General features: G+C 39.1%; 2 protein-coding genes across 7 annotated transcripts in view; one reads left to right on the plus strand and one right to left on the minus strand.

The window, feature by feature from the left end:
- PTPRZ1 (protein tyrosine phosphatase receptor type Z1) overlaps positions 1–5,957 on the plus strand; it is a 146,032-nt gene extending 140,075 nt beyond the window's left edge. For both annotated transcript variants that reach the window (XM_037512300.2, XM_054692598.1), the window contains exons 27-30: positions 751–897; positions 2,585–2,727; positions 3,449–3,584; positions 5,019–5,957. In XM_037512300.2, the coding sequence (XP_037368197.1) occupies positions 751–897; positions 2,585–2,727; positions 3,449–3,584; positions 5,019–5,159 (567 nt within the window). In that variant the 3' untranslated portion in view covers positions 5,160–5,957. The remainder of the gene's footprint in view (positions 1–750; positions 898–2,584; positions 2,728–3,448; positions 3,585–5,018) is intronic.
- A 5,058-nt stretch (positions 5,958–11,015) lies between these two features.
- Positions 11,016–25,557, minus strand: part of AASS (aminoadipate-semialdehyde synthase) — a 105,184-nt gene continuing 90,642 nt past the window's right edge. For 4 of the 5 annotated variants that reach the window (XM_037512312.2, XM_037512327.2, XM_054692599.1 and 1 more), the window contains 9 exons: positions 25,056–25,166; positions 24,855–24,963; positions 23,754–23,894; positions 19,717–19,884; positions 17,583–17,678; positions 14,580–14,695; positions 13,837–13,925; positions 12,901–13,077; positions 11,036–11,399 (listed from right to left, as the gene is read on the minus strand). In XM_037512312.2, the coding sequence (XP_037368209.1) occupies positions 11,281–11,399; positions 12,901–13,077; positions 13,837–13,925; positions 14,580–14,695; positions 17,583–17,678; positions 19,717–19,884; positions 23,754–23,894; positions 24,855–24,963; positions 25,056–25,166 (1,126 nt within the window). In that variant the 3' untranslated portion in view covers positions 11,036–11,280. Of the gene's footprint in view, positions 11,400–12,900; positions 13,078–13,836; positions 13,926–14,579; positions 14,696–17,582; positions 17,679–19,716; positions 19,885–23,753; positions 23,895–24,854; positions 24,964–25,055; positions 25,167–25,557 lie in introns of all 5 variants that reach the window. The other variant, XM_037512320.2, reaches the window with a different exon arrangement.

Below are 25,557 nucleotides of genomic sequence, written 5' to 3' on the forward strand. Positions count from 1 at the left end.
GGCAGATTGACTGAACTACACTGCTGAGGGGAGCAGCAGGCAAAACAGGAGAGGTCTGCTGTGCCATGTGAGTAGCTCCCTGGTCCAGAATTGAACTCGTGCTGCAGTGGCTGCAGGTAGCTTTTGGTTGGGTCTTAACCCCTTGCACCACCAGGGAGGCCCCTGTTGACAGTTTTAAATAAAAGTAGGGTTAAGTTCACTTCAACTTAAGTATTTTGTGACACTGCTTTTTAAAATATTGTATTTGCAACCACAAATGAAGTCAGCCTGTATGCTGCTTTTATACCGTTTTGTTGTTTTGTTTTTTTTTTTTTTTTTTGATAAAACTTGTTAGGCTATTTGGAGATTCCCTCAATTAAGAAGATCCATAAATTTTTTAACATCTGTTTTTCATTTAGATTTTAACTATATGCTTACCTTTGAGATTCATTTCTTGTCCATGAAGTTATGCTGACCATCCCAAATAACACTGAAAATTGTTAAGCTCTTAAAATCACTCGAATTTCTCTACTCCGTTGTCAATTATAGGAGCCACATTTTCCATTGTTATTGGTAAACTAATAAAACAATTGTTTGGTTTCTGAATATTTTATTCTGCATATCAAACTAGTTTAAGACTCAAGATTTTAGGAATAAATTTTGAGACTCAAAAGTTTTGAGTTAAATTTTCTATGCTAACCAGTTAATTTCACAGTCTGATTTTATTAGATATCTATTAAAATCTAGAATCTTTGTTTTTTAATCCTCCAGGCTGAAGATGAGTTTGTTTACTGGCCAAATAAGGATGAGCCTATAAACTGTGAGAGTTTTAAAGTCACGCTTATGACTGAAGAACACAAATGTCTGTCTAATGAAGAAAAACTGATAGTTCAAGATTTTATCTTAGAAGCTACACAGGTATGGACATCATTTAAAGGATCAGTTTTTCATCTTAAGATCATATTAAATATATGCTGATTTAAGGATCTTTCCTAGAAAAAAAGAAAGAATATGATTTCTTACAATTGAGATGAATTACACAATTTTACTTTACTTCTCACTTTGATTTCAAAATCTTAAGGATCATTAAACAGTTAGTCATAAGTAAACATTCATGAATTGGGCACACAGAATAAAACATGTTTTAAGGCCAGTTCTTATCATGTATTTGCGGAGGTAAAATGCAGAAAATATCACCTGCAAAAAATGAGCTTTCTTCTTTCTACCAATGTACAATGAGCTGATAAGTGAAGAAGTGGTTTAAAGGGTAAAGGACAATGAATTTGGATTGTTTTACTTAAACCCTGGGTGACATTCCCAAGGCATTAATCTGAATTGTCAATAACTATATACTTATAAGATATTATAATTTATTATATAGCAACATAATTTATTATATAGCTACAGTAAAATACTAAAAGATACTGACAATTATGAGTAAGGCAGGTGAGATTCAGACCTTCTCAATCAGTAAAAGATTAAATCATGATTTAGATAGTAAATGTTTCCATTCAATTGCTTTAATTGAGTGGAATTTCACTATTCTAGAATAGTGAATATTCTCCAGAATATTTGATTGACCAAAACACTTAAACTTGATAATATAATTAGAATAGTAGTGCAAATAATACAGCCATGGGATAGCACCTGTTTGATTAAAACAACAAAAATGAACACACTGTGGAGAAAAATTTGGATCCCTTATTTATAATGGGGGGGGGCAGAAACTAGACATTTACTGGGTTCGCCGAGAACACAACATTGCATTTCCCCGAAACAGTTCAGAAGCACTCATTCAGATCTGTCATTTCTTGTGCTTTTTTCCTCATCATTCTCTTCAGTTGGTGAAGTTTAATAAGAGAGCAGTAAGTAATAGTTAGATACTCATTTCTCTTGTGATAGCCATGTCTTAATTACTAATCATGCGTAATATGTAGCTTAGCCTGTGTTATTAGCTCAGTTTTTCTCCTAGTTTTATGAAGAAGAAAAACTAAAGCATAAGCATTCCTATTTGATCCCAATTTGGTGTCCCTTTGTGTCCATCAGGTCTATGGACACGTTGGTCCCCCAGGAGTCTAACTGAGGGGTGGGTAGATGTCTCAAATAAGGGTCCACAAAGAAGGAAAGACTGAAGTGGGCACTCCAGCAAGTTCTTCCTTCCATGATAGAGGACGGGCTACCTCGCCCTCCATTCTTCTGGGCTACTCACTCATGGGCATGAGTGAGTTTATTAGCCTTCCCATAATTCCTGATATTCCCTAATTATTTGACTCATACTAAACTGTAATGAGTTTGGGTTTTTTTTTAAATATTTATTTATTTATGCATACAAGAACTGGGGTGCAGGCCAGAGATGTGGGGGCAAGAGGATTCACCAGAGACAGAGTGGGGAACAGAACAGGTGGATCTACTGAAATATTGTTGAGGGGAGCAGCAGGTGAGACAGGAGAGGTCTGCTGCACCCTGTGGGTATCTCCCTGGCCAGCTGGGGATTGAACTCTTGCTGCAGAGGCTGGACAGCTTCACAGTGCTGTGCTTAACCCCTTGCGCCACCAGGGGGGCCCCCATTGTGTTATTTTAAATGCATTTTTCTTTCTTGTCTTAGGATGATTATGTACTTGAAGTGAAGCATTTTCAGTGTCCCAAATGGCCAAATCCAGATAGCCCCCTTAGTAAAACTTTTGAGCTTATAAGTATTATCAAAGAAGAAGCTGCCAACAGAGATGGACCCATGATTGTTCATGATGAGTAAGTTCCACACTAAATCTTTTCACCTCTTGCGCTCTCTGGACATATGTTTATTTCTGTTATCTTTGTACTAGCCTAAGGCTTTGAAGCAATTGTGGAGACAGAGCCTCTGCATTTTATGAACAAAGCTGACTCAGGCTAGTTGGTTTGGTTTTGTTTTTCATGTTTCTGGAAGCTCCAGTTGAAGGCAGAAGAGTACTCTTGCATTGTTTAACCAGAACACTTTTGTGTGAACTCAGTGTTTTTGCAATTGTTTTTCACAGATGCTATCCAGGGAGGCATTTCTCAGTCTTTATCTTCCTGTGATTGAAAACTAAAATTGATAAGTGTTTCATTTACTTGAAACAGGAATCTTTATCCAAAGTTCTTTCCAAGTTTTTTATGGACAAATAAAACATGCATAGGCTGAAATGTATGTTATATCATATTAATTATGACACATAATAAATATTATATCCTTAGTCTGATCATTTTGATTTATAGCCCCTTCCATAGTATAAAAAATTTAAATTTCTATAAAATATCTGATTACTTATATCATGAATACGTGCTAATGTTTCCAATTAAACCATAGTCCTACTTACAATGGAGTAAAGAGAGAATTAATTAAAAATTTCAGTGTTCTTACTACTAAGTTGTCAAGGCTACATGATCTGGGAGTTTCAAACATGAATATTTGATGCACCTGAATGGAATCTGTGTCCATTCCTTTTGTTTCAAGGCATGGAGGAGTGACAGCAGGAACTTTCTGTGCCCTAACAACCCTTATGCACCAGCTAGAAAAAGAAAATTCCATGGATGTCTATCAGGTAGCCAAGATGATCAATTTGATGAGACCTGGAGTATTTTCTGACATTGTAAGTAATAACAGAGTGAAACAAACTTTCCACTGTTAGAATACAACTTACTTTCTAGAGGCTGTGAGAATCATTTTATCACATACCAAAAAAAAAAAAAAAAGCACATTGACTGGTAACATTAGCATGTACTTTTCAAGCTGAATTTCAAGTTACAGGCTACAATTCATAAAAATGCAACAATAGACATTTAAATTTTTCATAAAAGTAATAAAATATCCTCAGTAGAATCATCTCCTAATCTTACTTAGCCAACCAAATCAATGGTTATTTCCCCTCACTTCAGGTTCTTCCTAACCTCAGAGAACAGTCAGAGACAGATTCAAAGACTTAAATGTGGCAGATTTTCATTTTTTTTTCCTCAAGTCAAATCAAATTTCTGAATGGAAACAAATAAATGATTCCTTCATACTTTCAAAAAGAAATAGACTTCCACAATCAAGAAAAAGACATTGTGCATTTGTAGATACAAGCCTCCGAAAATAATCTGAAAGTTTTTAATTATTGTAGAAACAAAGGATGAAAAGGTAATAGAGGCCTTAGTACAGCTGTCTGCATGGGGGGAGCTCAGGTGCAGGTGGTAGTCATACACTCACCTGTGTGTGTGTGTGTACATTATTATGGGTCTGTCTTCAGCTCCAGCCCAGACCATTTGGCTAGAGAGCAAAGTCACCCTGGCACACATGTGCTTCAGAGGCGCCCTATTAAAAGTCTCATTCAGGCCAGTTGAGATATATCAAGTTTGCCCTGTGTGAAATACCTTTACACAGTTCATGAATGTGTTTAATGGTGGACCATTTCACATACGGTACTAATGGCTTTCCACTATGATGCTAGTCACTACCTCACATTCACTACAGCTGCCTTTAAGTTGGCATCTGCAAGAGAAAAATTATTCTGTATGTCTCTGCACTGAGACACAGCAGGGCACACACTTACCTTTGTCAGGCTGGTAGAGTGTAAACAATGGCTGTTGAGAAAGGCCTTAATATGCATGAGTTTCTGAACTGCTATACAGTCCTTTCTGAGGCCTTTCCATCAATAGACCAAGCCAAAGGAAGTCATAACAACTGAAGAAAAGGAAACAAGTAACATGTTTGTGAATGAGTTATCAGTGCCCAGTGCCAAAGGGTTTACACCGACATTGATCAACGGGTATCAGAAACCTGTCACATCACCTTCCGTTTCCATGAAGTAAATAAGCAAGAGTGGAATATGACCAATTTTCTAGGTCAATGAATGTTGACTCATTGCAGTTACTTTTAATTTATTCAAAAGATATTAATATAGATTGTCACCTCTGCTGACTATAACAGAACGCTTAACACAACACCTTCCATGAACAGTGCCAAAATGTAACTAAAAATCATCCTTTTAACAAACATATGTATTGTCTGAGTTTCCTGTTGATAACCCCCTTTCTCTGTCCTCTAGGAGCAGTATCAGTTTCTCTATAAAGCAGTCCTCAGCCTTGTGAGCACCCGGCAGGAAGAGAATCCCTCTGCCTCTCTGGACAGCAATGGTGCAGCATTGCCCCGTGGGAACATAGCTGAGAGCTTAGAGTCTTTAGTTTAACACACAAAGGGATGAGGGAATCCCTATCTAAGCACTGCTTTCCTCTTTCTCAAATTAGACTGGAAAATCAGTTCAGTTCTGTTATCTGTTTACTTTTCATCACCTGACAGTAACTTTCACATAGGAATCTCCTGCCAAATTGACATCATTAACAATGTGTGCCTTTTTGCAAAACTTCTTGTAATTCACTTATTGTGTTTAACCTGAAATGATTGAATTTTACAGTATTTCTAAGGATGGAATTGTGGTATTTTTTCATATTGATTTTAACAGGATATTTCATTTTCTAGCTAGTAGGAATTCCCAATGCTAGAAAACATGTTTGTTTTTAGTGTCAGAATTTTTGCTCTCTTTGTAGCCATCATCAGGTTTGCTAGAGATATAACTTTTAATATAGTAGGCTGTAAATAAAATACTCTGTTCCCTATGATATTCAACACTTTACAACTGCAGTATTCACCTAAAGTAGAAATAATCTGATACTTACTGTAAATACTGCTTTAGTGTCTCCATGGACCAAATTTATATTTATAATTGTAGATTTTTATATTTTACTACTGAATCAGTTTTCTAGTTGTGTAATTATTTAGTTTAATGATGTAGTTCATTATCTGTTCTTACTATTCTTTCATGTTTTCTCAGTGATTAACTGTTTTAGCATGTAATTTTAACTTTTATGGAAAATAGAAATACATGTGTTTTGAAAAAAGATGTTTTTATGAGAATAACACCTTACCCAACATTGTTTAAAATGGTTTTTATCCAAGGCATTGCAAAAATAAATATAAATATTGTCATCAGTTTGTATTTGCTTGTTGAATTTTTCTGAAAGATATAGTTGGTATTTCAGTGGGGATTGCATTAAATCTATATGTTCCTTTTGGTAATCGTTTTGACTGTATTGATTCTCCCAACAAAGAGCACACAATATGTCTCCATCTCCCTTTTCTTCTGGATCATTATTTCTTCTGGATCATTATTTAAAACAACATCACAATTTTGTTTGTTTTTTTTTAAGATTTATTTATTTTTATACAAGAACCGGGGTACAGGCCAGATGCGCGGGAGGGTGAGAGGATTCACCGGAGACAGAGTGGGGAACAGAACAGGCAGACTGATTGAGGGGAGCAGCGGTTGAGACAGGAGAGGTCTGCCACGCCATGTGGTATTCTCACCCGCTAGGATCGAACCTGCGCTGCAGTCTGTGGACTAGCTTCACAGTGTGGCGCTCAACCACCTGCACCACCAGAGAGGCCCAACACAATTTTGTATGTTGACTTTGTAACCCACCATTTTGTTATCTGAATTTACTGTTTCTGTTAGCTTTTTGTTGGAATCTTTGAGGTTTTCTATATATGGTATCGACATCTGCAAATGTAGTGGTCCAGTCGCGCATCCTCTATCCTGCTTGCCAATTTTGTGTACACTTATCTCCCGTATAGTCCCTGTTTATCAAAGTCCCCAATGTGGGTCCATGTGCTTGAGTTGGCAACAGCAGAGTGGCTCCACGTGGCAGCTACCCTTCCCTCTTTTGGGTTCTACTCTAAAAAGTTTAATTACTGTCAGCTATTTATCTTTCAGGTGTGTGATTTTGTTTAGGTATAATTTGGTTGTGTGTATGTGGAGACAGTGAACCTGGAATCTTCACTTTGTGGCCATCTTGGAAGACTCAGCTTTTTTTCCTTTCATGATAATTTACCAGTGAGGTACTTTGCAGAATCTCTTGTAAAAGAAAGTAACTATGCAAGGAATGTGTATCGTAATTAAACATTCTGGAGACACATTTTAATAAATGTGCTGAAACAGATTTTTTTAAAAAGATGATTCCTGTCAGATATATCAGTCTTTCCTCCTCTCTTGCCCCTTCACTGAGACAACAATCAATTATAAGAGAAGTGAATATAAATTAATCTCGATAAGTAAATCTGGCAATTATTTCTATCCATTACCAACATTTTATTCGTGGTTTTGTTATATTCATAACGTTTATGCAGACACTGTTTTATTACATAATTATGTCTGTTGTGAATATATATTTTTATTCTACTTACTATATGTAGATAAGCATTTTTATTGTACATATTTGTAAACCTATCATCGTGAAGTCTATATTATGTCTAGTAGAGCGGTTTTAAACCAGGGACAACCTTGTCCCACAGGGGGCAGTCAGTGCTATCTAGACATTTTTAATTTTCACAGCTGAAGGGAGGTGATAGTGGCATCTACTGGGCAAAGGCTAGAAATGCTGCCCAAAAGTCTGCAATGCACAGGACCCCCTCGACAACAGGGAATCATCCAGAACGAGATATGAATTAGTACCAAGGAGGTAAGCCCTGCTGTCCAGCTGTCCAGCGTGTGGCTGTTGTGGTTTTTTTCCTGATGTTAGGTAATCAGGCTCTTCAACTTCTTCCAACTTCCAACACTATGATGAACATTTCTTCACGTAAAAAGTTTTTACCATACTTAGGATGATTCCTCAGTACCAATTCCTCTAAGAATCTTTTGACAAAGAGACTATAGGAATATTTTTATGTGTCTTAGTACTCTTAAACTTTCTAAAAGAATTGTACAGTTAACTCTCAAGTGCTTTACACTTGGTTTCAGGCCTCTGCTCAAATATCTCCCTAGCACAGCATTTGCAGATCTTTCTGTCTCAAGTAGCACCCCCTTCTCACAAGGAAGCTTTTCAGAGTATTCAGCACTGACCATCTGAAGGGCCAGGAGCTGTGTGCAGGCTGAATGGCTGCGCCCTCCACAGGCCCCTCGCCTGTGGAACGTCTCCCTTGCTTTATCCTGCTCTATTTTTCTCTGTAGCAGAGTTGTTTTCCTGACTTGTTTGTTGTCTGTCTTTGCCATGAGTATGTAAGTTCTACCAAAAGAGGAAATTTGACTCTTTTGTTAACGTCTATATTCCCACACCGAGAAAGATATGGGCCCATTAAAGGCACACCATACATTTCAGGTAAATGAATGACTGAAGAGTCCATGAATGAGTGAAATGACTCTTACCCAGAACAGAAATACTCTCAATAGTCCTGGGAAAACTGATATTCTCTAATGTTCCTCCACATTTAATACATTTATCAAGCTTAACAAAATGTCTATTTTTAGTTTTTTCTATAGCATCATTTTAAGTGTGCCCAATTAAAAGGGTGACCTGTACAGGCTTTAGCTCCAATTTTAAATTATATGGAGTAGTTTTTCAACCTCAAGAAAGTTTTAAGGATCAGAATAACACTTGTTAGTTAAATGCACCAAAACTATAAAATCTGTCTAGACCCAATAGACTACTCCTTGAGAATTCAGGGCAGCTGCTGCTTCATATAAAATTAATACAAACATTTAATACATACACATTCTAGTCCATTTGCTTGATAGAAATCTTACTTAATTTTTATATTTCTAATCTGAAACTCCCTAACTTGTTAGCATACAAAATTACTTAGCCCATTTCCTAATATGCAAAAGTTAGACAGTGAAATCTTTATAAGCAGATACATTTTAAAATATTTTATTGGAGTTGAATTCTACTCACAAGTAGCACCTAGGATTAGAAATAATAAGTGCTTATTAAATTTAACTTCTTGAGGAAAGTGAGAAAATCTACATATTTATCAAAATAAACAAGACATACTCTTTTATTACTATAAACCATGATTGAATATCATCTACTCACTTGCTAATTGCAAAATATTCTGGTACCTCAAAGGTCTTCTCCTCATTAGCACAATATTGGTTTGAGTAGGTGGTAGTAAATGTTCAAGCATATAAATGAAACACGCTGCAACAGTTTTAAGAATCTAAATGTCCTTGGCATTAAATTATAGCTAACAATTTAAGGCAATCATTTTTAAAAAGAAAAGCAAGATTTGAAAGTGGGAGTAAGAAAAAGTGTAGGTGTGAAATTGAAACATCTCATTACACACACAATAACTTTAAATTTGTCCATCAGCTCTGACACATTGAAAGCAAGTCCCAAGAGACATAGACTGACCTTTGAAAACTTTTCAAATATGCTAATTTACAATTCTTTCCAATGCAATTGTATTCACCATTTTTCTCAGATACCTGTTATTTTGCTTCAAACTAAAGAAGTTGCTTCAGTTCTGTATTATCCACACAGAGACATGGAAAGTACAAGTAATTTTTTTCTGGTGGCGAATTTGTTTGATAAAGCTATATATTGAGTCTATGGCCTTAAGACTCCTAATAAAATATATTAAAGATTCTTTTGCCACACCTTTAGTTCAGTAAGTGCTTTAATGGACTCAGGGAGCTAAAGGTGTATTGCATGAGCTTTTAGAAAATAAATGGAAAAATTCCACCTTTTATCTGTACAGTATACCCAGCTCTAAGCTCTGGGATATGCATAAAATGACTCAAAGGACCACCCAGAGAAAAAAATGAAATGGTTGCAAAACCATTAAGGCCAATGAGCAAAGGCTGATAACTGGGGTTATTCCTGTGTCTTCACAGACTCCACCAACCTGGCAGTCCTCTCCCAGGGCGCAATCCTATGAGCAATAATAGCTTTCATCTCACATGACATTTTAAAAACTCATCCCACTGAGAAATGGGATCTATAGTCCTTCCTCTTGGTTATCTCCTCTGAATATCTCCCTTTTTGCCCTTGACTCACTCTCAACGCTGTAGCCAAAGCAATCTTTCAGTTACGAGGCTGATTGTTGATCATGACATAATTTCAACCTATTGTGATAAAATGATTTCCAGAGTCAAGCATATGAGGTTTTAATTTTGATAACATCCATTTTATCCATTTTTTTTCCTTGTATCTTTGCTTTTGGTGTCATTTAAGAAAACATTGCCTAATCCAATGTCATGAAAATTTATGCCTATATTTTCTTCTAAAAGTTGTATAGTGTATACTCTTACATTTAGGTCTTTGATCCATTTCAAGTTAATTTTTATATGTGATATGAGGTAAGAATTCAACTGCATGATTCTGCAGTTGTTCCAGCACTATTCAATAAGAGGACTATTTGCTCCTATTGAATTCTTAGCACCCTTTTCAGAAATCAATTGACCATAAATGTAGGGTTATTTTTGTATTCTCAAATCTATTTCTATTTTGTTATCTTCAAGTTATTGTAAATATAATTTTAATATCATTGTTTCATTCATTATATCATAAATTTATATCATTATACACACTAAATTTTGATAGTTTAATCTTGTATCCTACGACTTCACTGAACTCATTTATAAGTTTATATGTTTTCTTGAAGTATTGCTTTAGATTTATTTTTATGTATATCATACAATTGCAGATATATTTTTACTTCTTCCTTTCTAATCTGAATGTCTTTTATGTCCTAATCGCCAGCTAGATCTTTTGATGCAAGTTGAATAGAAGTATCAAGAGCAGACATCCTTACCCTGTTTCTGATCTCAGGTGGAAATCCTTCAATTGTTCATCATTACATAATGCTAGTTATTGGGTTTTCACAGATGCTCTGCATCTGTTTGAAGTTCTTATCAGTTTGATAGTTTTCTGAGTGTTTTTCACCATGAAAGGCTATTGGGTTTTGTAAAATATTTTATTGTGCCTAATGAAGGGGTCATGTGATTTGTGATTTAATCTGACCTAATCCCTTTTCCAAACACTCAGGACAAAACTGTAAGATATATATATATATATATATATATTAAACAAATCATACTTTAACCCAAAAAGGCATAAAATAGCATTATTGCAAACTTTTATAGGTAGGTCATCAAATATAAATGATTTGATTTTAAAAATTAAAAAATACAGCTGCATGAAGAATTTTTGTTACCAAAAGGATAGAACTATCTGATGATTTCATGAAACTATATCCTTATAAGAAAAGATTTCATAATAAATTAACAAATAGCACAATCATTGACACTTTATATACATGTAGTAGAATGATTAAAGTTCTCTGGTAATTGCTACTATCTCTTGTTCTAAATGCTTTCATGTTAAAATAGAGATTTACATTTCAAAACACCATTGCATGAACTTAATCAAAACATACCATACTTTATACTTTAAAATAGTACATTAGCAAACATGTTTATTATACAAATGTTCAGGACTATGTCACCTGGGAAGATAAAAACAAAATATAATTCCCAATTATGGTTTGATTGTGCTCTGCACATTATATATAATGCCTTCTGCTTTAATTCGCTCCAATATTGGTCTGTAGATCTCCTTCGAAAAGGGTCCAATCAGGCCTTTAGCTCGAATTTCACCTGCAAGAAAATTAATTTGTAATCCATTTTCAGAAAGTGATGTTAAAGGTTAATTTTCACAACAAGAGTCCACATAAAGCATTAAGCTCAGAGTTAAGAAATTGTTGGAGGCCTAGGCATTTTTAAAATAGCTGCTTATCAAATGATCACTTAATCAACATTCTATAAGGAAAAAGGAGTTAATATTAGATTGAAAGCATGACTGGATTTAGAGACAAGGTCAGAATTTATACATTTTACTGTATTAACTACTTCCAAGACCATCTAAAATTAAACTACAGCAAGAAAGGAAAGTGAACCTAACTAGTCTGCTTCTATTTGCTAATATCATTTTAAAAAATATAAAAAGCGGGTCTCCCTGGTGGAGCAAGGGTTGTCTCAGTGTTATCAAGCTATCTCCAGCCACTGCAGCATGAGTTCAATCTTCGGCCAGGAAGCTGACCCACGTGGCACAGCAGACCCTGCCTGTCTTGTTCGCTGCTCCCCTCAGCAGTGTATTTCAGTAGATCCACCTGTTCTGCTCCCCACTGTGTCTCTGGTGAATCCTCTCAAGCCCCGCACCTCTGGCTTACACCCCATTTCTCGTATGCATAAATAAATAAAATAAATCTTTAAAAAATATATAAACAGCTCAACACCAACAGAATGACCTAAAATCAGTCTGATTATTTGGACACAGGTAACTACTGGATGGCTGAACCAAAGCCAGACTCTCTTCCTGGCTATGATAACCCCCTCTCTCACTCTTCATTCTGGTTTCTCCAGGACTGAGTGGGTGTTTTAATTTGATATTCTCTGGAAGGCTACTGTAGATGCATTTTCTCATTGTTTCACATTTATATGCTTTGATCTTTTCTACCACCCTCATGCTTTTACAAGGGCCAATTGGGATATTATATTCATAGGCAATGCTCATTGAATGTATGTATGATCATCAAGGGAGAACGGAAAATTGAGATCTGAAATTATTTGATCCAAATTAGTTACTAAATACTAATAATATGTGGAGGTATAAGCTTAATAAAACATAGCCTATATCTTTGAAGACCTGAAAGTGTATATCCTCAGCTATTTCACTATTACCACTCTCAAAACAGGAAAAACCAAGGGAAAAAAGAAAGAGTTAACATTCCCTGGGTCTCCCTCTATATGGTAGAAATGTTGTGTTGTTTTATTTAAGATCACAACAACCCTACAAATTAGAGAGAACAAAATCCACTTTGAAGATGTTAAAACTCTGGCTCGGAGAAACTGACTAACTTTTTACCTCATCACTCAACCATCTTGTGACTGAGCTGCAACAGAAATTAGGTCTTACTCCAAAATCTATGTTATTTTACTTACCAGAAGGTGACTGGTCAGCCAGTACATGGATTTTATGATTCAGCTCACTTATAATGAATGCCAGTATTATACTTAAGCATAATTATTTAACATTCAGTCCCTGAACAACTTGGAAATGATATGAAGACAGACTCAGTCCTCTAATAAAAGAACTTACCATCAAGCAACATCTTGGCTGCCATAGCTGTGGGAAATCCCACTGTTTTAGCCATGGCTGAAAAGCCATTCACATCTCCATAAACCACAAGATCAATAGTTTTATTTTCTAAATGTCCAGAAGGATGTCTGATTCCAAAGCTGTCTCTCATCACAATCATATCTTTCTCTCCAGGGCCTTAAAGCAAATAGACATATTTAAATCAGTCCCATTACAACTCCAATATTGTATTTCATCTCTTGTTGCTGCCCTTTTGTTCTCAAGTTTCCTTGCCAATCATATGCAGTCCTTGAACAATGATCCATACCACTTTATAGCCCAACAAACAAGTGAAAAACTCAAGGAAATTATAGCTCTGAGAATGTTCCTCTGTCCAGATTGACATCACTATGGCTTGTGCACAGACATGAGGCCCTAGGTCACCCACTGTTCTACCCAAAATGTTCCTTTACAATTCTCCAATGCACTGAAAATTAAAAGGAAACCAGGGTCTCCCTGGTGGTGCAGTGGTTGAGCGCTGGGTTGCAAAGCTGCCCACAGCCTCTGCAGCGCCAGTTCAATCCCCGGCCGCTGGGTGAGGGTCCCAAATGGCGCACAGTGTATTTCTTCAGTCTGCCTGTTCTGTTCCTCACTTTGACTCTGGTGAATTCTCTTACCCTCCCGTGCTTCTGACTGTACCCAGTGCTTGTATAAATAAATAAATAAATCTTTAAAAAAAACTAAAAGGAAACCAATGTTTTTTTTTCCTTTCCATATTACCCAAGTTCATTCTTACTTAATAGTTCCCTTATTTTTTCTCCAGAAAAAGAGCCCAACTATTCTTTCCCCTGTAATATACATGCCCACTGCTTGGCACCAGCCCTTCAATCTAATTCATTAACTGCTGCATCTTACAATCCTTCTTCTGGGATGTTTAGCTAATAGCCCATGGCCTACCATAGGAAAGTTTCATGGCCAAATACTTGGAGAGTGCATCCACAATGGATTCTGCCCGAGGAACTTGTTCATCCCCAAGTAAACCCAACCTGGGAAGCATAAGAGATGGATGCATTAGATCTTCAAGTCCTATACATAGTCTCACATAGGAAACTAAGTGGGGCGTTGAATTGATCTTGAAAAAGAAGAATCACACGTTAACAGTCCAAGTTATTGAACTTGTCTACACCATAAAATAACAGTATCAATAGTAATGTTTTAACCTTTAGAATCATCCCGATTCCTCCAGAAAGTGCTCCTCACAGCAGAATGGATACACTGGAAGTCCATGCTGCTGCAAAAGCTCTCTGAGGTTAATATACAGGTTAGATCTCCTGCATCAGTGATACCAGCAAATGTGCCACCACTGAGTAGATGAGTGTTTTAAAATTGTGGGAGTAAGACTTGGAGAATCTCACACTGGAAAGAAAAATATCCCACCTTTCTTGTGAGCTAAGTGGCAAACTGTCTCAAAATCACTATTTCCCAAGTTAAAATTACCATTGACTTCTCTGTATTGACATTTTATCCCCTCGTGAATATGGCACATGCTAATCTCTCTACAGCAGGCCAACATTAGAACAGAAATCAATCAAATACAAATGTAAAAAGATTGGTTCTAGTTTGATCATCCTTTGTGTAGGAAGGACTAAGTAATCATGAATGGAATAGAATCAGCTTCAGGTGGAGCGGTGGGTGCCTACCGTTCTGTAGCATCCAGCTGAGCACTGTCTCCTCCTAGTTTCTGAAAGACAGCTTCCTTAAGCACATCATGGGTGGAGGAGGGGGAAATCCCAACTAGATCACAGAGGAGTTCTTTCTGATTAGAAAAAAACAAAGATAATCATCTATGTTCCTAATAAAATACATAGAGAAATTATCTTATTAAGACATTGGGCCTCAAATTTTGAATTAGAAGTAATTATAGGGCCTCCCCGGTGGCGCAGCTGGTTGAGCACAGCACTGTGAAGCTATCCGCAGCCTCTGCAGCACAGGTTAGAGTCCCGACCAGCCAGGGAGATACCCACATGGCACGGCAGACCTCTCCTGTCTCGCCTGCTGCTCCCCGCAGCAGTGCTTTCCATCTGTTTGCCTGTTCTGCTCCCTGCTCTGTCTCTGGTGAATCCTCTCACCCTCCCATGCCTCTGGCCTATACCCCAGCTCTTGTATAAATAAATAAATCTTAAAAAAAAGAAAAATTAAAAACAATAAATTGTAACATGAACACGCATATGCATACCCACACGTCAATAAATGCATAGTATTCCAGAATGATGCTTCAGCACCAAACATGTCTCATAACATCAACTCAATACTAAACAGATGGCACCCTATTTGCCATCACATTTCATGCCTTTGTGTGTCCTCTCCATCACTTTTTCACCTGTCTCCCTCACCCTCCAGCAGTCCATTTTGTCCAGAATAAAGTAGAAGAGACACCTTTCTGTGGTTGCTACTAGCAACCAGAGTCCTTTTGTAGGTTCAAGAGATGAGAAAGATCTTGTGGATAATAAAATCTCAAATGAAGAACACTTAACAAGTGGCAAAAGCTTTCTACTTTCTACACAAAACTTTTTCCAAGATCCAAAGTTAAAAGTTATGCTCTAGACTAAGGATCAATCAAATGGTTCACAGGCCAGATTCAGCCTCATTACCTGGTTATATAAGTGGAAAATTTTATTGGAACACAACCATGCTCGTTTATGTATTTCAGTGACAGAAAAAAGTAGTCCTGACAGAGTATGCAGCCCATAAAACCTAATATATTCTTGATCCAGTCATCTATTTTTGGGCTTTTGGGTTGTTTCCATAGCTTAGCTATTATAAATAGTGCTGCTATAAACATAGGGGTGTAGGTGCCCTTTTGAATTAATGTTTCTGTGTCCTTTGAGTAAATACCTAGGAGTGAAATTGCACAATGGAATACTACTCAGCAATCAAAAAAGGTACACTCATGCAATTTGCAGCAACATGGATGGAGCTGGAAGGGATCATGCTCAGCGAAATAAGCCAGAAAAAAAAAGAAAAATACCGGATGGTCTCACTCATAGCAGGAATTTAGAAAATCTAAATAAGGGACCAGGAAAAAGACTTATTATAATAAAGCAAAAATCAAAATCAACAAGCAACTATAAACCAGAGACACACTATGGGGGGGAGGAGGGAGTAGGATCAAAACAAGGGAGGTAGGAATTAATTGTATGGGGACTATATCCAAGATGAAAATGCATACATTGTGCAAAAATGATGCAAAAATTATATAAAATTTAAAAAATAATAATATAAAGAAATAAAAACCTAATATATTTACAATCCAGTAACTTATCAAAAAGGTCTGTCCAAACCTAGAAATATGACTTCAGAATTGAGGTTACTAAAGGGGGAAACTGGGGTGAGAATGGCAACAAAGAGGGGAGGGGACCCAATGGTCTAGAGTAAAGAACTGCGTGTGCTTTGGTGGTGGTTGTATTGGGGTGACATACACAGAATTATAAACCAGTGTTTCCACAAATCAAAAAATTATATATCTGTCAATTCCTGGACTGTAGTTCTAAGATAGGGGACCAACACAAGAATTCCTGCACCAACATTTCCAACCCAGCCACCTCATCCCTAGAATCATTCTGTAGATACTTATTTATTCCTGTCCAACAAGCAAATTTCTTTTTTTTTAAAGATTTATTTATTTTTATGCAAGAGCTGGGATACAGACAAGAGGCATGGGAGGGTGAGAGGATTCACCAAAGACAGAGAAGGGAGCAGAACAGGCAGACTGACCGAAGTACACTGCTAAGGGGAGCAGCAGGCGAGATAGGAGAGATCTGCTGTGCCATGTGGGTATCTCCCTGGCTGGTCGGGAATTGAACCCGTTCTGCAGAGGCTGCGGACAGCTTCACAGCGCTGTGCTCAACCCACTGCACCACCAGGGAGGTCCCCAACAAGCAAATTTCTGAAAGGTAAAATGTAGGTGGGGAAGGGTCTCAGGTTTAAAAAATACAAAAACAAAAAACTGAGTTCAAAAGGGTCTGGCAAGCAACAATATCAACACTTATTTGGGAGACTTACTAGAATTCACAATATCAATCCTTTTCTCCTTACAAAAAATTCCTGACATTTTTACTGGAATAAGGGCATGTTCATTTACATTGCACGACCAGCTAGAAAAAAGTTAATTTCTGGAAGTTCATGGAAGCACTACTTTACTTTCAGTTCCAAATCTCCGAAGTTTCTCCCAATCCTGAGACTCAAGATTTTAATACAACACAGATATACCCACAAACTCAGAAATTGAAAGCTGAGTTACTCATGGCTATACATGATAAAATGAAAGAACTGATGGGGTTTGGGGCTGGGAATCTGGTGACTCCTGAGTTACCACTTCCAAGAGACCCAGGCCTAACTCTTGCCACTAGATTACCACTTAGACAAGAGGTGGAGCCCAGGGCCCAATGGAAGAGCAAGTCCTTGTGCTAGGGCCGAGAGGCCATCTAGTGGTGAGGCTGCTGGAGGAAACAGACCCAGGCGGCAGAGTCAGGTCCTGTGCCCCCTCCCACTCCCATAACAGTAAAGGAAAAGGGAATTTGAGGTTAGGGTTTATGTTCCTGCACAAAAGCCACAGAATGGATTCTTTTGCTGGTGCAAACCAAACTTCAAACCTGGCCATTCCAGAAGAGCAGCAGATAGCATGTAATTCCAGAGTCACTCACCCAGGTGAGAGGCTTGGCCTCAGGTTGAAGGGCAGGGTAGGGATCTCTGTTGATAAGGCCCAGTTTTATAAATCCAGTCAAAGCTTTGGCGTATCCCTGTAACAGGAATTATTAAGCAATATGTGAAATTTTTCTCTTCAAAGGAAAAAAAAAAAGCTTTTTTGAAGTGAGTTTGCATCATAATTAATTGAGAAGACAAGCTAAAAAGAAACATTTCTATTGTGGGTATGGATACCGCCACTTTGAGCTTCAAACCCAATTCAACAGTGTTGCTACCCCACTGTTTTATGTAAGAGAACTCGCAAAACTTGGCTCTTTATTCCTGTCTCTGGGTAACGTGTGAGTGGTATTTTCTGGCAGCATCAGGGCAAATTTCCTCACATGTGATGTGCTTTCAGCTCAGCAGAGAACTATTTAGCAGAACAGTTATTCTCTCTTATCGAATGGAAGGCACATATCAGAACATTCCCCCAAAGCAGACCATTTATCCCACTGGTTTCGATCCACTGTCCTAAGGCATCTGGGCAACAGGAAAAGTCAGAAATCAGACATTTTTCTACAATGTCACCACGCTGTAAAAATTCATGTGTCTTTCATTATCTACAAGAAAAGCCTGAGTCCTGGGCATGTCCTATCAGTCACCCTAACACGCTCGTCCAGCCTGCCCGCCTGGTCACCACCTCCACACTCAGCACTCCCCAAACGAGCTTTGGTCTTCCGGAGACCTGGCCGTCGCACAAGGTCTGCACCTGGGAGCAGCGGCCACCCTTCCTCATCTAATGAAAGGATACGCCTCTCTTAAGACCCAGCACAGCGCCTCTTGTCTGAGGGAAAAGTTCCAGGAAAAGGTAGAAGACAATGAATAAAATAGGAGCCGGGGAAAAGCTGGTAGGAACTAAAGTCATCACCTTCGGACCAACATGTCATCCATCCTCAAAAAAAATCATTAGTGAATACTGGCTAACACACACAGGACAGATGTCCCCTCTGGCCATCACCAGGAAATCTCACAGGAGAGAGAGAGAGCTTCATTCATCTCTCTGATTTTTAGAAAAGTTTGTATTTCAGGCATGCTGACTGTCGTGGGTTGAATAGTGTCCCCCTCAAAATTCACAGGTTCCCAGATCCTCAGACTATCACCTTACTTAGATCTTTGCAGATAAAGTCAGTTACGGATCTCACTATGAAATCAGCCTGCATTTAGTCTGGGCCCTAAGTTCAACGGCTGATGTCCTTATAAGAGGACAGGGCATAGTCAGACACACAGAGGAAGGTAACAGTCAGGTGGTGGCAGAGATTGGGTGGATGTACCGCCAAGTTTAGGAATGCTAAAAATGTTCAGTGACTACCAGAAGTGAGGAGAGAGGTGTGGCTGGGGCAGTTTCTCCCTCCATCTCCAAAAGATACCCTTCCTGCCCTCACTTTGATTTCAGATTTCTGACCTTCTGAATGGTGAGTGAAGCCATTTCTGTCCTTTTAAGTTAATAGCAATTTGTTACAACAGTCCTAGGAAACTATTATAGTGATTGCCTAGATTTTGTCATCCCTGCTGCTGTTCTGTGGCTAACACATGTGTAGTGGACATGGGTTTTTATATGCCTGGAATATTCACCCCATTCTGGTCAAAAACATTTCAGATTTGGTTTGGGGATAGTGGTGTTCACTCCAACTTCAAGCCTAGGGCCAAAGTTGATCAGCCCATCTTATCCCAGTAATCTCAGGGGCTGATGGGACAAAAATCATATTTTTAACTATAAAGAAGAGAGACTTTTCCATTCTCACCTAAGAGGCTGAGCCTGCGGCCGCTTCCACCATGCCTCCAAGGGGAGCCTGGCATTACAGCCAATACATGAAGGAAGAGGAACCAAGTCCCAGTGGTGTCACCTGACCTCAAATTATACTACACCCAATGCTGTACCACAACTGCCCTCTCCTCCTCATGAGCCAACAATTTCCTTCTTGGTTCAAGCCATTTTGAGTTGAAGCTCCCAAAACATTCAGTCAAAGAAGTCTTGAGAAAACAGACCCCAACCTGGTTTGCCACCTGAATTAGTATGATGACTAAGAAAGATTTAGTGTAAACATCACCTACATCTGAACAGACAACAGGCTTCATCAAAGAACAGTTGCTCACCTTGTATCTCAGTGTACCCCGCAACAAAGTGTGCGCAGACTGAATGCCATAAATCTCAGCATATTTTGTGCTGTCTCTGTTCGGATAGCCTTCCAAATTTAATCCTGGGAAATAATCCATGGGAGAGACCGCGTCAAGAAAGGCGATGCCCCCTGCAGTGTTCACCACCTAGGGAAAATGCAAGACATGTCAGGGATAACTTGTTTCCTTTTGAGTTTATTTGCATTATTTGCACAATAAATAAATCAAAGTTAGAAAGAAAGCAGTAGGGCCTCCCCGGTGGTGCAGCGGTTGAGCGCTGGGCTGCAAGGCTGCCCGCAGCCTCTGCAGCACTGGTTCCATCCCCGGCCACTGGCAAGGGTCCCACATGGCGTACAGACCTCTCCTGCCACCTGCTGCTCCCCTCAGCAGTGTACTTCGGTCCTTCTGCCTGTTCTGCTCCCCGCTCTGGCTCTGGTGAATTTTCTCACCCTCCCACACTTCTGACTGTACCAAGTGCTTGTATAAATAAATAAATAAATCTTAAAAAAAAAAAAAGGCAATAAAGGATCTGGAGAAAAAAACTAATAAAGCATCCCAAGGGCACTATTCTTGCAAGTTTTAAAATCTGACTGAGAGTATTTTTTTTTTGCTTGTCTTTTACTAATGTTCTGTTTTCTTTCTTATTTTAAAGATTAAGCGACCTTGCATCAGAACACTCTATGAGTTTCAGGTGTTCATGTGTATATACTCCATTTGGTCACTAACAATCATCCGACTATTTTCCCCTTATCATTACCCCCTTTGTCCCAATTTACCCACCCCCTTTATGCCTCTCCTTCCAGTAAGACTAGTTGGTCTTTCTGTCTAAAGGTTTATTTTCGCTTCATTTAATCCATATATTGATTTCTCTCATACCATGAGTGAATCGTAGTGTTTGCCTTTCTCTGTGGGCTTATTTCACTAACATAATTGCCTCTAAATCCCTCCACGTTGTTGCAAATGGCAGGATTTCATCTCAAGTTTGTTAATATTCCATCGTGTATATCTGCGCGTCTTCTTTACATAACAAGCATGGGGGAGCTGCCAATGTACCTGCAGATAGATTTGGAGGAATTTGCCCAGTGGATTCTTGGCCTAAGCTGAATGATCCCCAGAGTTTATTTGTGGCTAGGTCTGCACGTGTCTTGATATGAAAGATAAGGCGGACACTTACACGTATATAATATAGCCAGATCCCGGAAAGAGGTGGCTATGCGGGCTGCACAGTCTCACTTGGCAGAGTCTCTCCTGTTAAAGGCTTGCTTTGCAGAGGACAAGCATGACTGAAAATTCCAGCAGCAAGAGAGGAAGGCTTTTCATTAACTTTCTTATGAAAATATTCTGGACAGAGCAATAAACATGCCCAGGAGGAGCTTTTATGCGTTGTTACTATAAAACACATTTTTCCTGCCAGGATTCTAAGTCTCAAAAAATCTATTAAGGTGGCAAATATTAAACTTAGGGGAAGGGCAATATTTTAAAGAAAAATTCAATAAAAACCACCATATCCAACACTTCACCCATCACAAATAAGTTAGCCGGCTGATTAGTCTATAATGAGATCCTTGCAGAGAAATGCAAGCTGAACAGTAATGATCATTTAAAGAGGAAACTTGAGCAGGATCTTTAAGAAAGGGCCATTTTAGCAAAGCAAAGCATCATGTTTTCCCAGGCTGTTCTCCAGTGCCAGGGAGATGCAAGCAGCACTCCTTACTTTGTTTTAAAATAACATTCACGATAAAAGGAAAAAATTGGGCCTCCCTAGCAGCACAAGGGGTTAAGTCTTAGCACTATGAAGCTATTGGCAGCCACTGAAGCATAAGTTCGAGCCCCAGCCAGGGAGCTGACCCACATACGGTGTAGCAGTCCTCTCCTGTCTCGCTTGCTGCTCCCCTCAGCAGTGTATTTCAGTCAGTCCACATGTTGTGCTCCCCACTCTGTCTTTGGCAAATCCTCTCACCCCCTCCAACCTCTGGCCTACACCCCAGTTCTATATGTATAAATAAGTAAAATAAATCTTTAAAAAATGGAAAGATTTCTAATTCTACAAATATAAAAGCTGCTGCCTGAAAGAATCTCTAACTTTGACCAAGATTTTATCACCACCAACCTCCCTCTGTAGTTCATATTTGCCAGGGACTTACAACACGCCTGACCAACCTCTGCCAGGCAGACTGGGTCTCACTGACACCAACTGCAAGAACCCTGCCATGCTGGTATTGGCATGCTTGTCTTCAATAAGGACCCCAAAGCACAAAGAGAGTAAAAGCTCATTCTCATGCCCAGCTGAAATGCATCAGGAGCTTAGAATACATCTTGGTAGAATTTGAAACTGAGCATCTGCCCAATCCTTCAGGATTCACATAACTGGAGAACTGGCTGGAGTGTTAGGGCTCCGTCACACATCAGGAGACAGATGCCCACTGGATTTCCACAACTGCTTGGCCTCTGGTGGCACTATGAGGAATGCCAGTTATGGACACAGCTCGGGGTCCTGTTTCACATCCTGAAACAAGTGGATGTAACGTGCCAGCATCAAATGAAGTGTCCTGAGTGTTTAGTGACATTTTAAGTGCAGCTCTGGTCCCCTGGCAACTAAATCAGCTCCTCTCAATGCCAGCTGCACATAAGAATCACTGGGGCATTTTTAAAGCTCCCAAACTCCAGGTGAATCAGAGTCTCTGGGGATGGTACACAGACATCAATGCTTCTTAAAACTGCCTGGGTTACTCCAAAGGGCCGCCAAGGCATACTTTTCAGTAGGCACAGAAGACAAGAGCCAATGCGAGCACTCGCCTTGCTTCTAAAGAAATCCTGTCCCTTTACTCCTTTGTACATGAAATACATTTAGATCCACAGACATGCAGCATAATAATAATGCAGTTGCCAGAATGATCTGGTTAGGATGCACCTCTGATCACATAGCTCGTTATTCCCTGCAGGGACAGGGTGAGGGATGCCTGGGGGTATAAAATGGAAAGAGGAACACTCTGCCTAGTCATATTTATTCTTCAGTATAAGTATACTGACAGATAAGAGTATAAACTATGAAGGCAGAAAGATGTGGTTTGGAAATCGGCTGTGCCACTTGCTACACTTTATCTGTGGCTGGTGAGCTGAGAGTCTTATACCCGTTTTCTCCCTTAGACACCTGGTAGGGTGGCTGTCAGAATCAAATCAGGCCACTGCTTGGCACAGACATGAGTGGCATCATTCCTGCCCAACTGGCACTTTATCCTTCAAGGTCAAAAACATCTCTTCCCTGCTCATTTTCCCCCACCCCCCGCCCCTTCGCCAAGTTCAAATCGATTGTCCTCTCATCTATATTTCTGTGTCCTGTTAGCTTAGGCTCAAATACCTAAATAAGTAGCCGTTATTCTAGTGTCTGCATTTCCTGCCACAGGAGAGCTGGTAAAAAGGGAAAGAACAGGGCTCTGGAATCAGTGAGATCTGAGTTTGAACCTCAGCTGAATGACCACGGACATTGTCCTCGAGTGGGTTTCCTTACTGTGCAGTGATGAAACTCGGAGCTCTCTTACATTCTGGTTACGGCAGCTGAGAAAGAAACCTCAGTGTCTTCCCCTGACCTACCAACTCTCTCCACTCAAGAGCCACCCCCATTCCAGGCTGAGTGCTCCCATATGGAATTTCATTCAGCATGAGCATCTTTGGTGCCTTGCTCCACCTCCAGCACAGAGGAGGGGCTCAGCCATGTCTGTCGTGCTGACATAATGGCAAGATGGGTCTTCACATCTGCAGAGAGGCTGAGAAGTGAAATTTCACACTGTAGAAGCAACGTGCAAGAAGGAGAAGAGGAAAAATGAACACAGGCTTTGCTGGGAGCAGAGAGACCACACGAAATGGAACCAGAGAACTATCCCAGGAAATGCCAAAAGAGGGGAGGTAGAGGTAAGGGGGTAAGCAGCATGTCTATCAGTAAATGGCCTTGAGAGAGGAGAGAAAGAGTTTGCTCTTCCTTAGGCATTGCAGGTTTGTATCATGGCACATTCCTTCACCTTTCCATCAAGCAGGTAGGTAGCCGACTGCATTACGTTCATCAACACTCCCACTGGACTCCAGCTAAATTTGTATCTCAAGGGATTGTCTGAATGTTCAGGGGCTGGAAGCCCACCACAGTAGGAAACATAAGATTCAATCTGTAATTAGAGAATAAATAAGGGAGAGTGAATGATATGTTAGGGGAAATGATGTATCTAATTAATAGAGCACAATGACATAGATGAGGTAAACCTGCTACAGATTTTCTTTCATCCTTAAAGTCAAACATCATCTGTTTAAGTCAGATATCCATATCCATATATACACATATATACACCTCAGCTAGCATTTCATTCCGTTAAAAATTCAACTAATAGTTTAATTCTACCTGATCAGTTCCTCCTGACTTTTGTATTCAAATGATATATATTATATATATAACACATACAGTTTGCTATTCTGGAATATATGTATATTATATTTAATCTGATTTATCACACTTTCATATCCAATAGCTCCTCTGTGTAAATTTAATTCTTTTTTTTTTTTAAGATTTATTTATTTATACAAGCACTGGGTACAGTCAGAAGCACGGGAGGGGGAGAGAATCCACCAGAGCCAGAGTGGGGAACAGAACAGGCAGACTGACGAAATACACTGCTGAGAGGAGCAGTGGGCACAGCAGGAGAGGTCTGTCGTGCCATGTGGGACCCTCCCAGGTGGCTGGGGATCAAACCAGCGCTGCCGAGGCTGCGGGCAGATGCTCAACCGCTGCGCCACCAGGGGAGGCCCTAAATTTAATTCTTATACAAACAGACTGCTTATATTCCAAAGAATTTTTCCCACTTGTAAAAGTCATATCTTTTCATATAATCTCCAAGACAATCTAAAATATTGTATTAAGTCAAAATATGATAGTAGTATCTATTTCCCTAAAAATCAATTGCTATGATTTAGACATATTTTTACCACGCAGATATTTCACTTAAAATTTCTACTCAAACAATGAGCTAGAATATAGACACATTAATCAATATTGTAGAAACATTACTTCTATACACAAGAGCTGGATTTTTTAATATTTCCCTCCAAGGACCTCTGGGTACAATTGGGCTCACCTTGGCTCCCGCGTCCCTGGCCTTGTCTATTGTTTCCATTGCCAACATGTGATCAAGACCAGGATCCAGTCCCAACTCTCCAATGACTGTGATGCCCGCCTCTTCCACACTATAGCAGGTGGAAGAAGGAGGAGGGAAAAGTCAAGTATCAAATAAAAATAATGTGTTGGAGCCACTTTGTCAAAGGTGATTGAACCTTACCTCTTTTCTAATTCTTTCAGCGCTGGTGTGATGTAACTTGCAGTGACCATGTTAACTTTGTTTGTGATGCATGCCTTGGCCACAAAAGGATGCAATACATAAGGTAACAAGCTTAAAAACAAAGGGAGATACTGATCAGAAATATTTTTTTTCCAATCCACCTTTCCAATGTCCCTTGTCCAGTACAAAAGCTTGGTCCTAAGGCATCACTCTGTTAAATTATTCTTGTACACATTACCAAGGACTCCTGACTACAGAATAAACCTACCCTGTCACCACATTTAAACTCTCCACAATTATGACCTTCACCCAACCTTTCCATTTTTCTTCCTCAATCTTTTTCACAAGCCATATAAAAGAACCAAAGAAGCTATTGTAATTCCAGACTCACAGCTTTTACTTTTCCAGCTCTGAACCTTTATTGTAGGTTCTAATTGTACCTTCTATCCACTTACCTCACCCAGGTCATAGCCTCCTTTAAGAAGTGGCTGAAAAGGCATCT

Source organism: Talpa occidentalis, unplaced genomic scaffold, assembly GCF_014898055.3.
Source record: "Talpa occidentalis isolate TD23 unplaced genomic scaffold, MPIMG_talOcc4v2.1, whole genome shotgun sequence".
Lineage (NCBI taxonomy): Eukaryota > Metazoa > Chordata > Mammalia > Eulipotyphla > Talpidae > Talpa > Talpa occidentalis.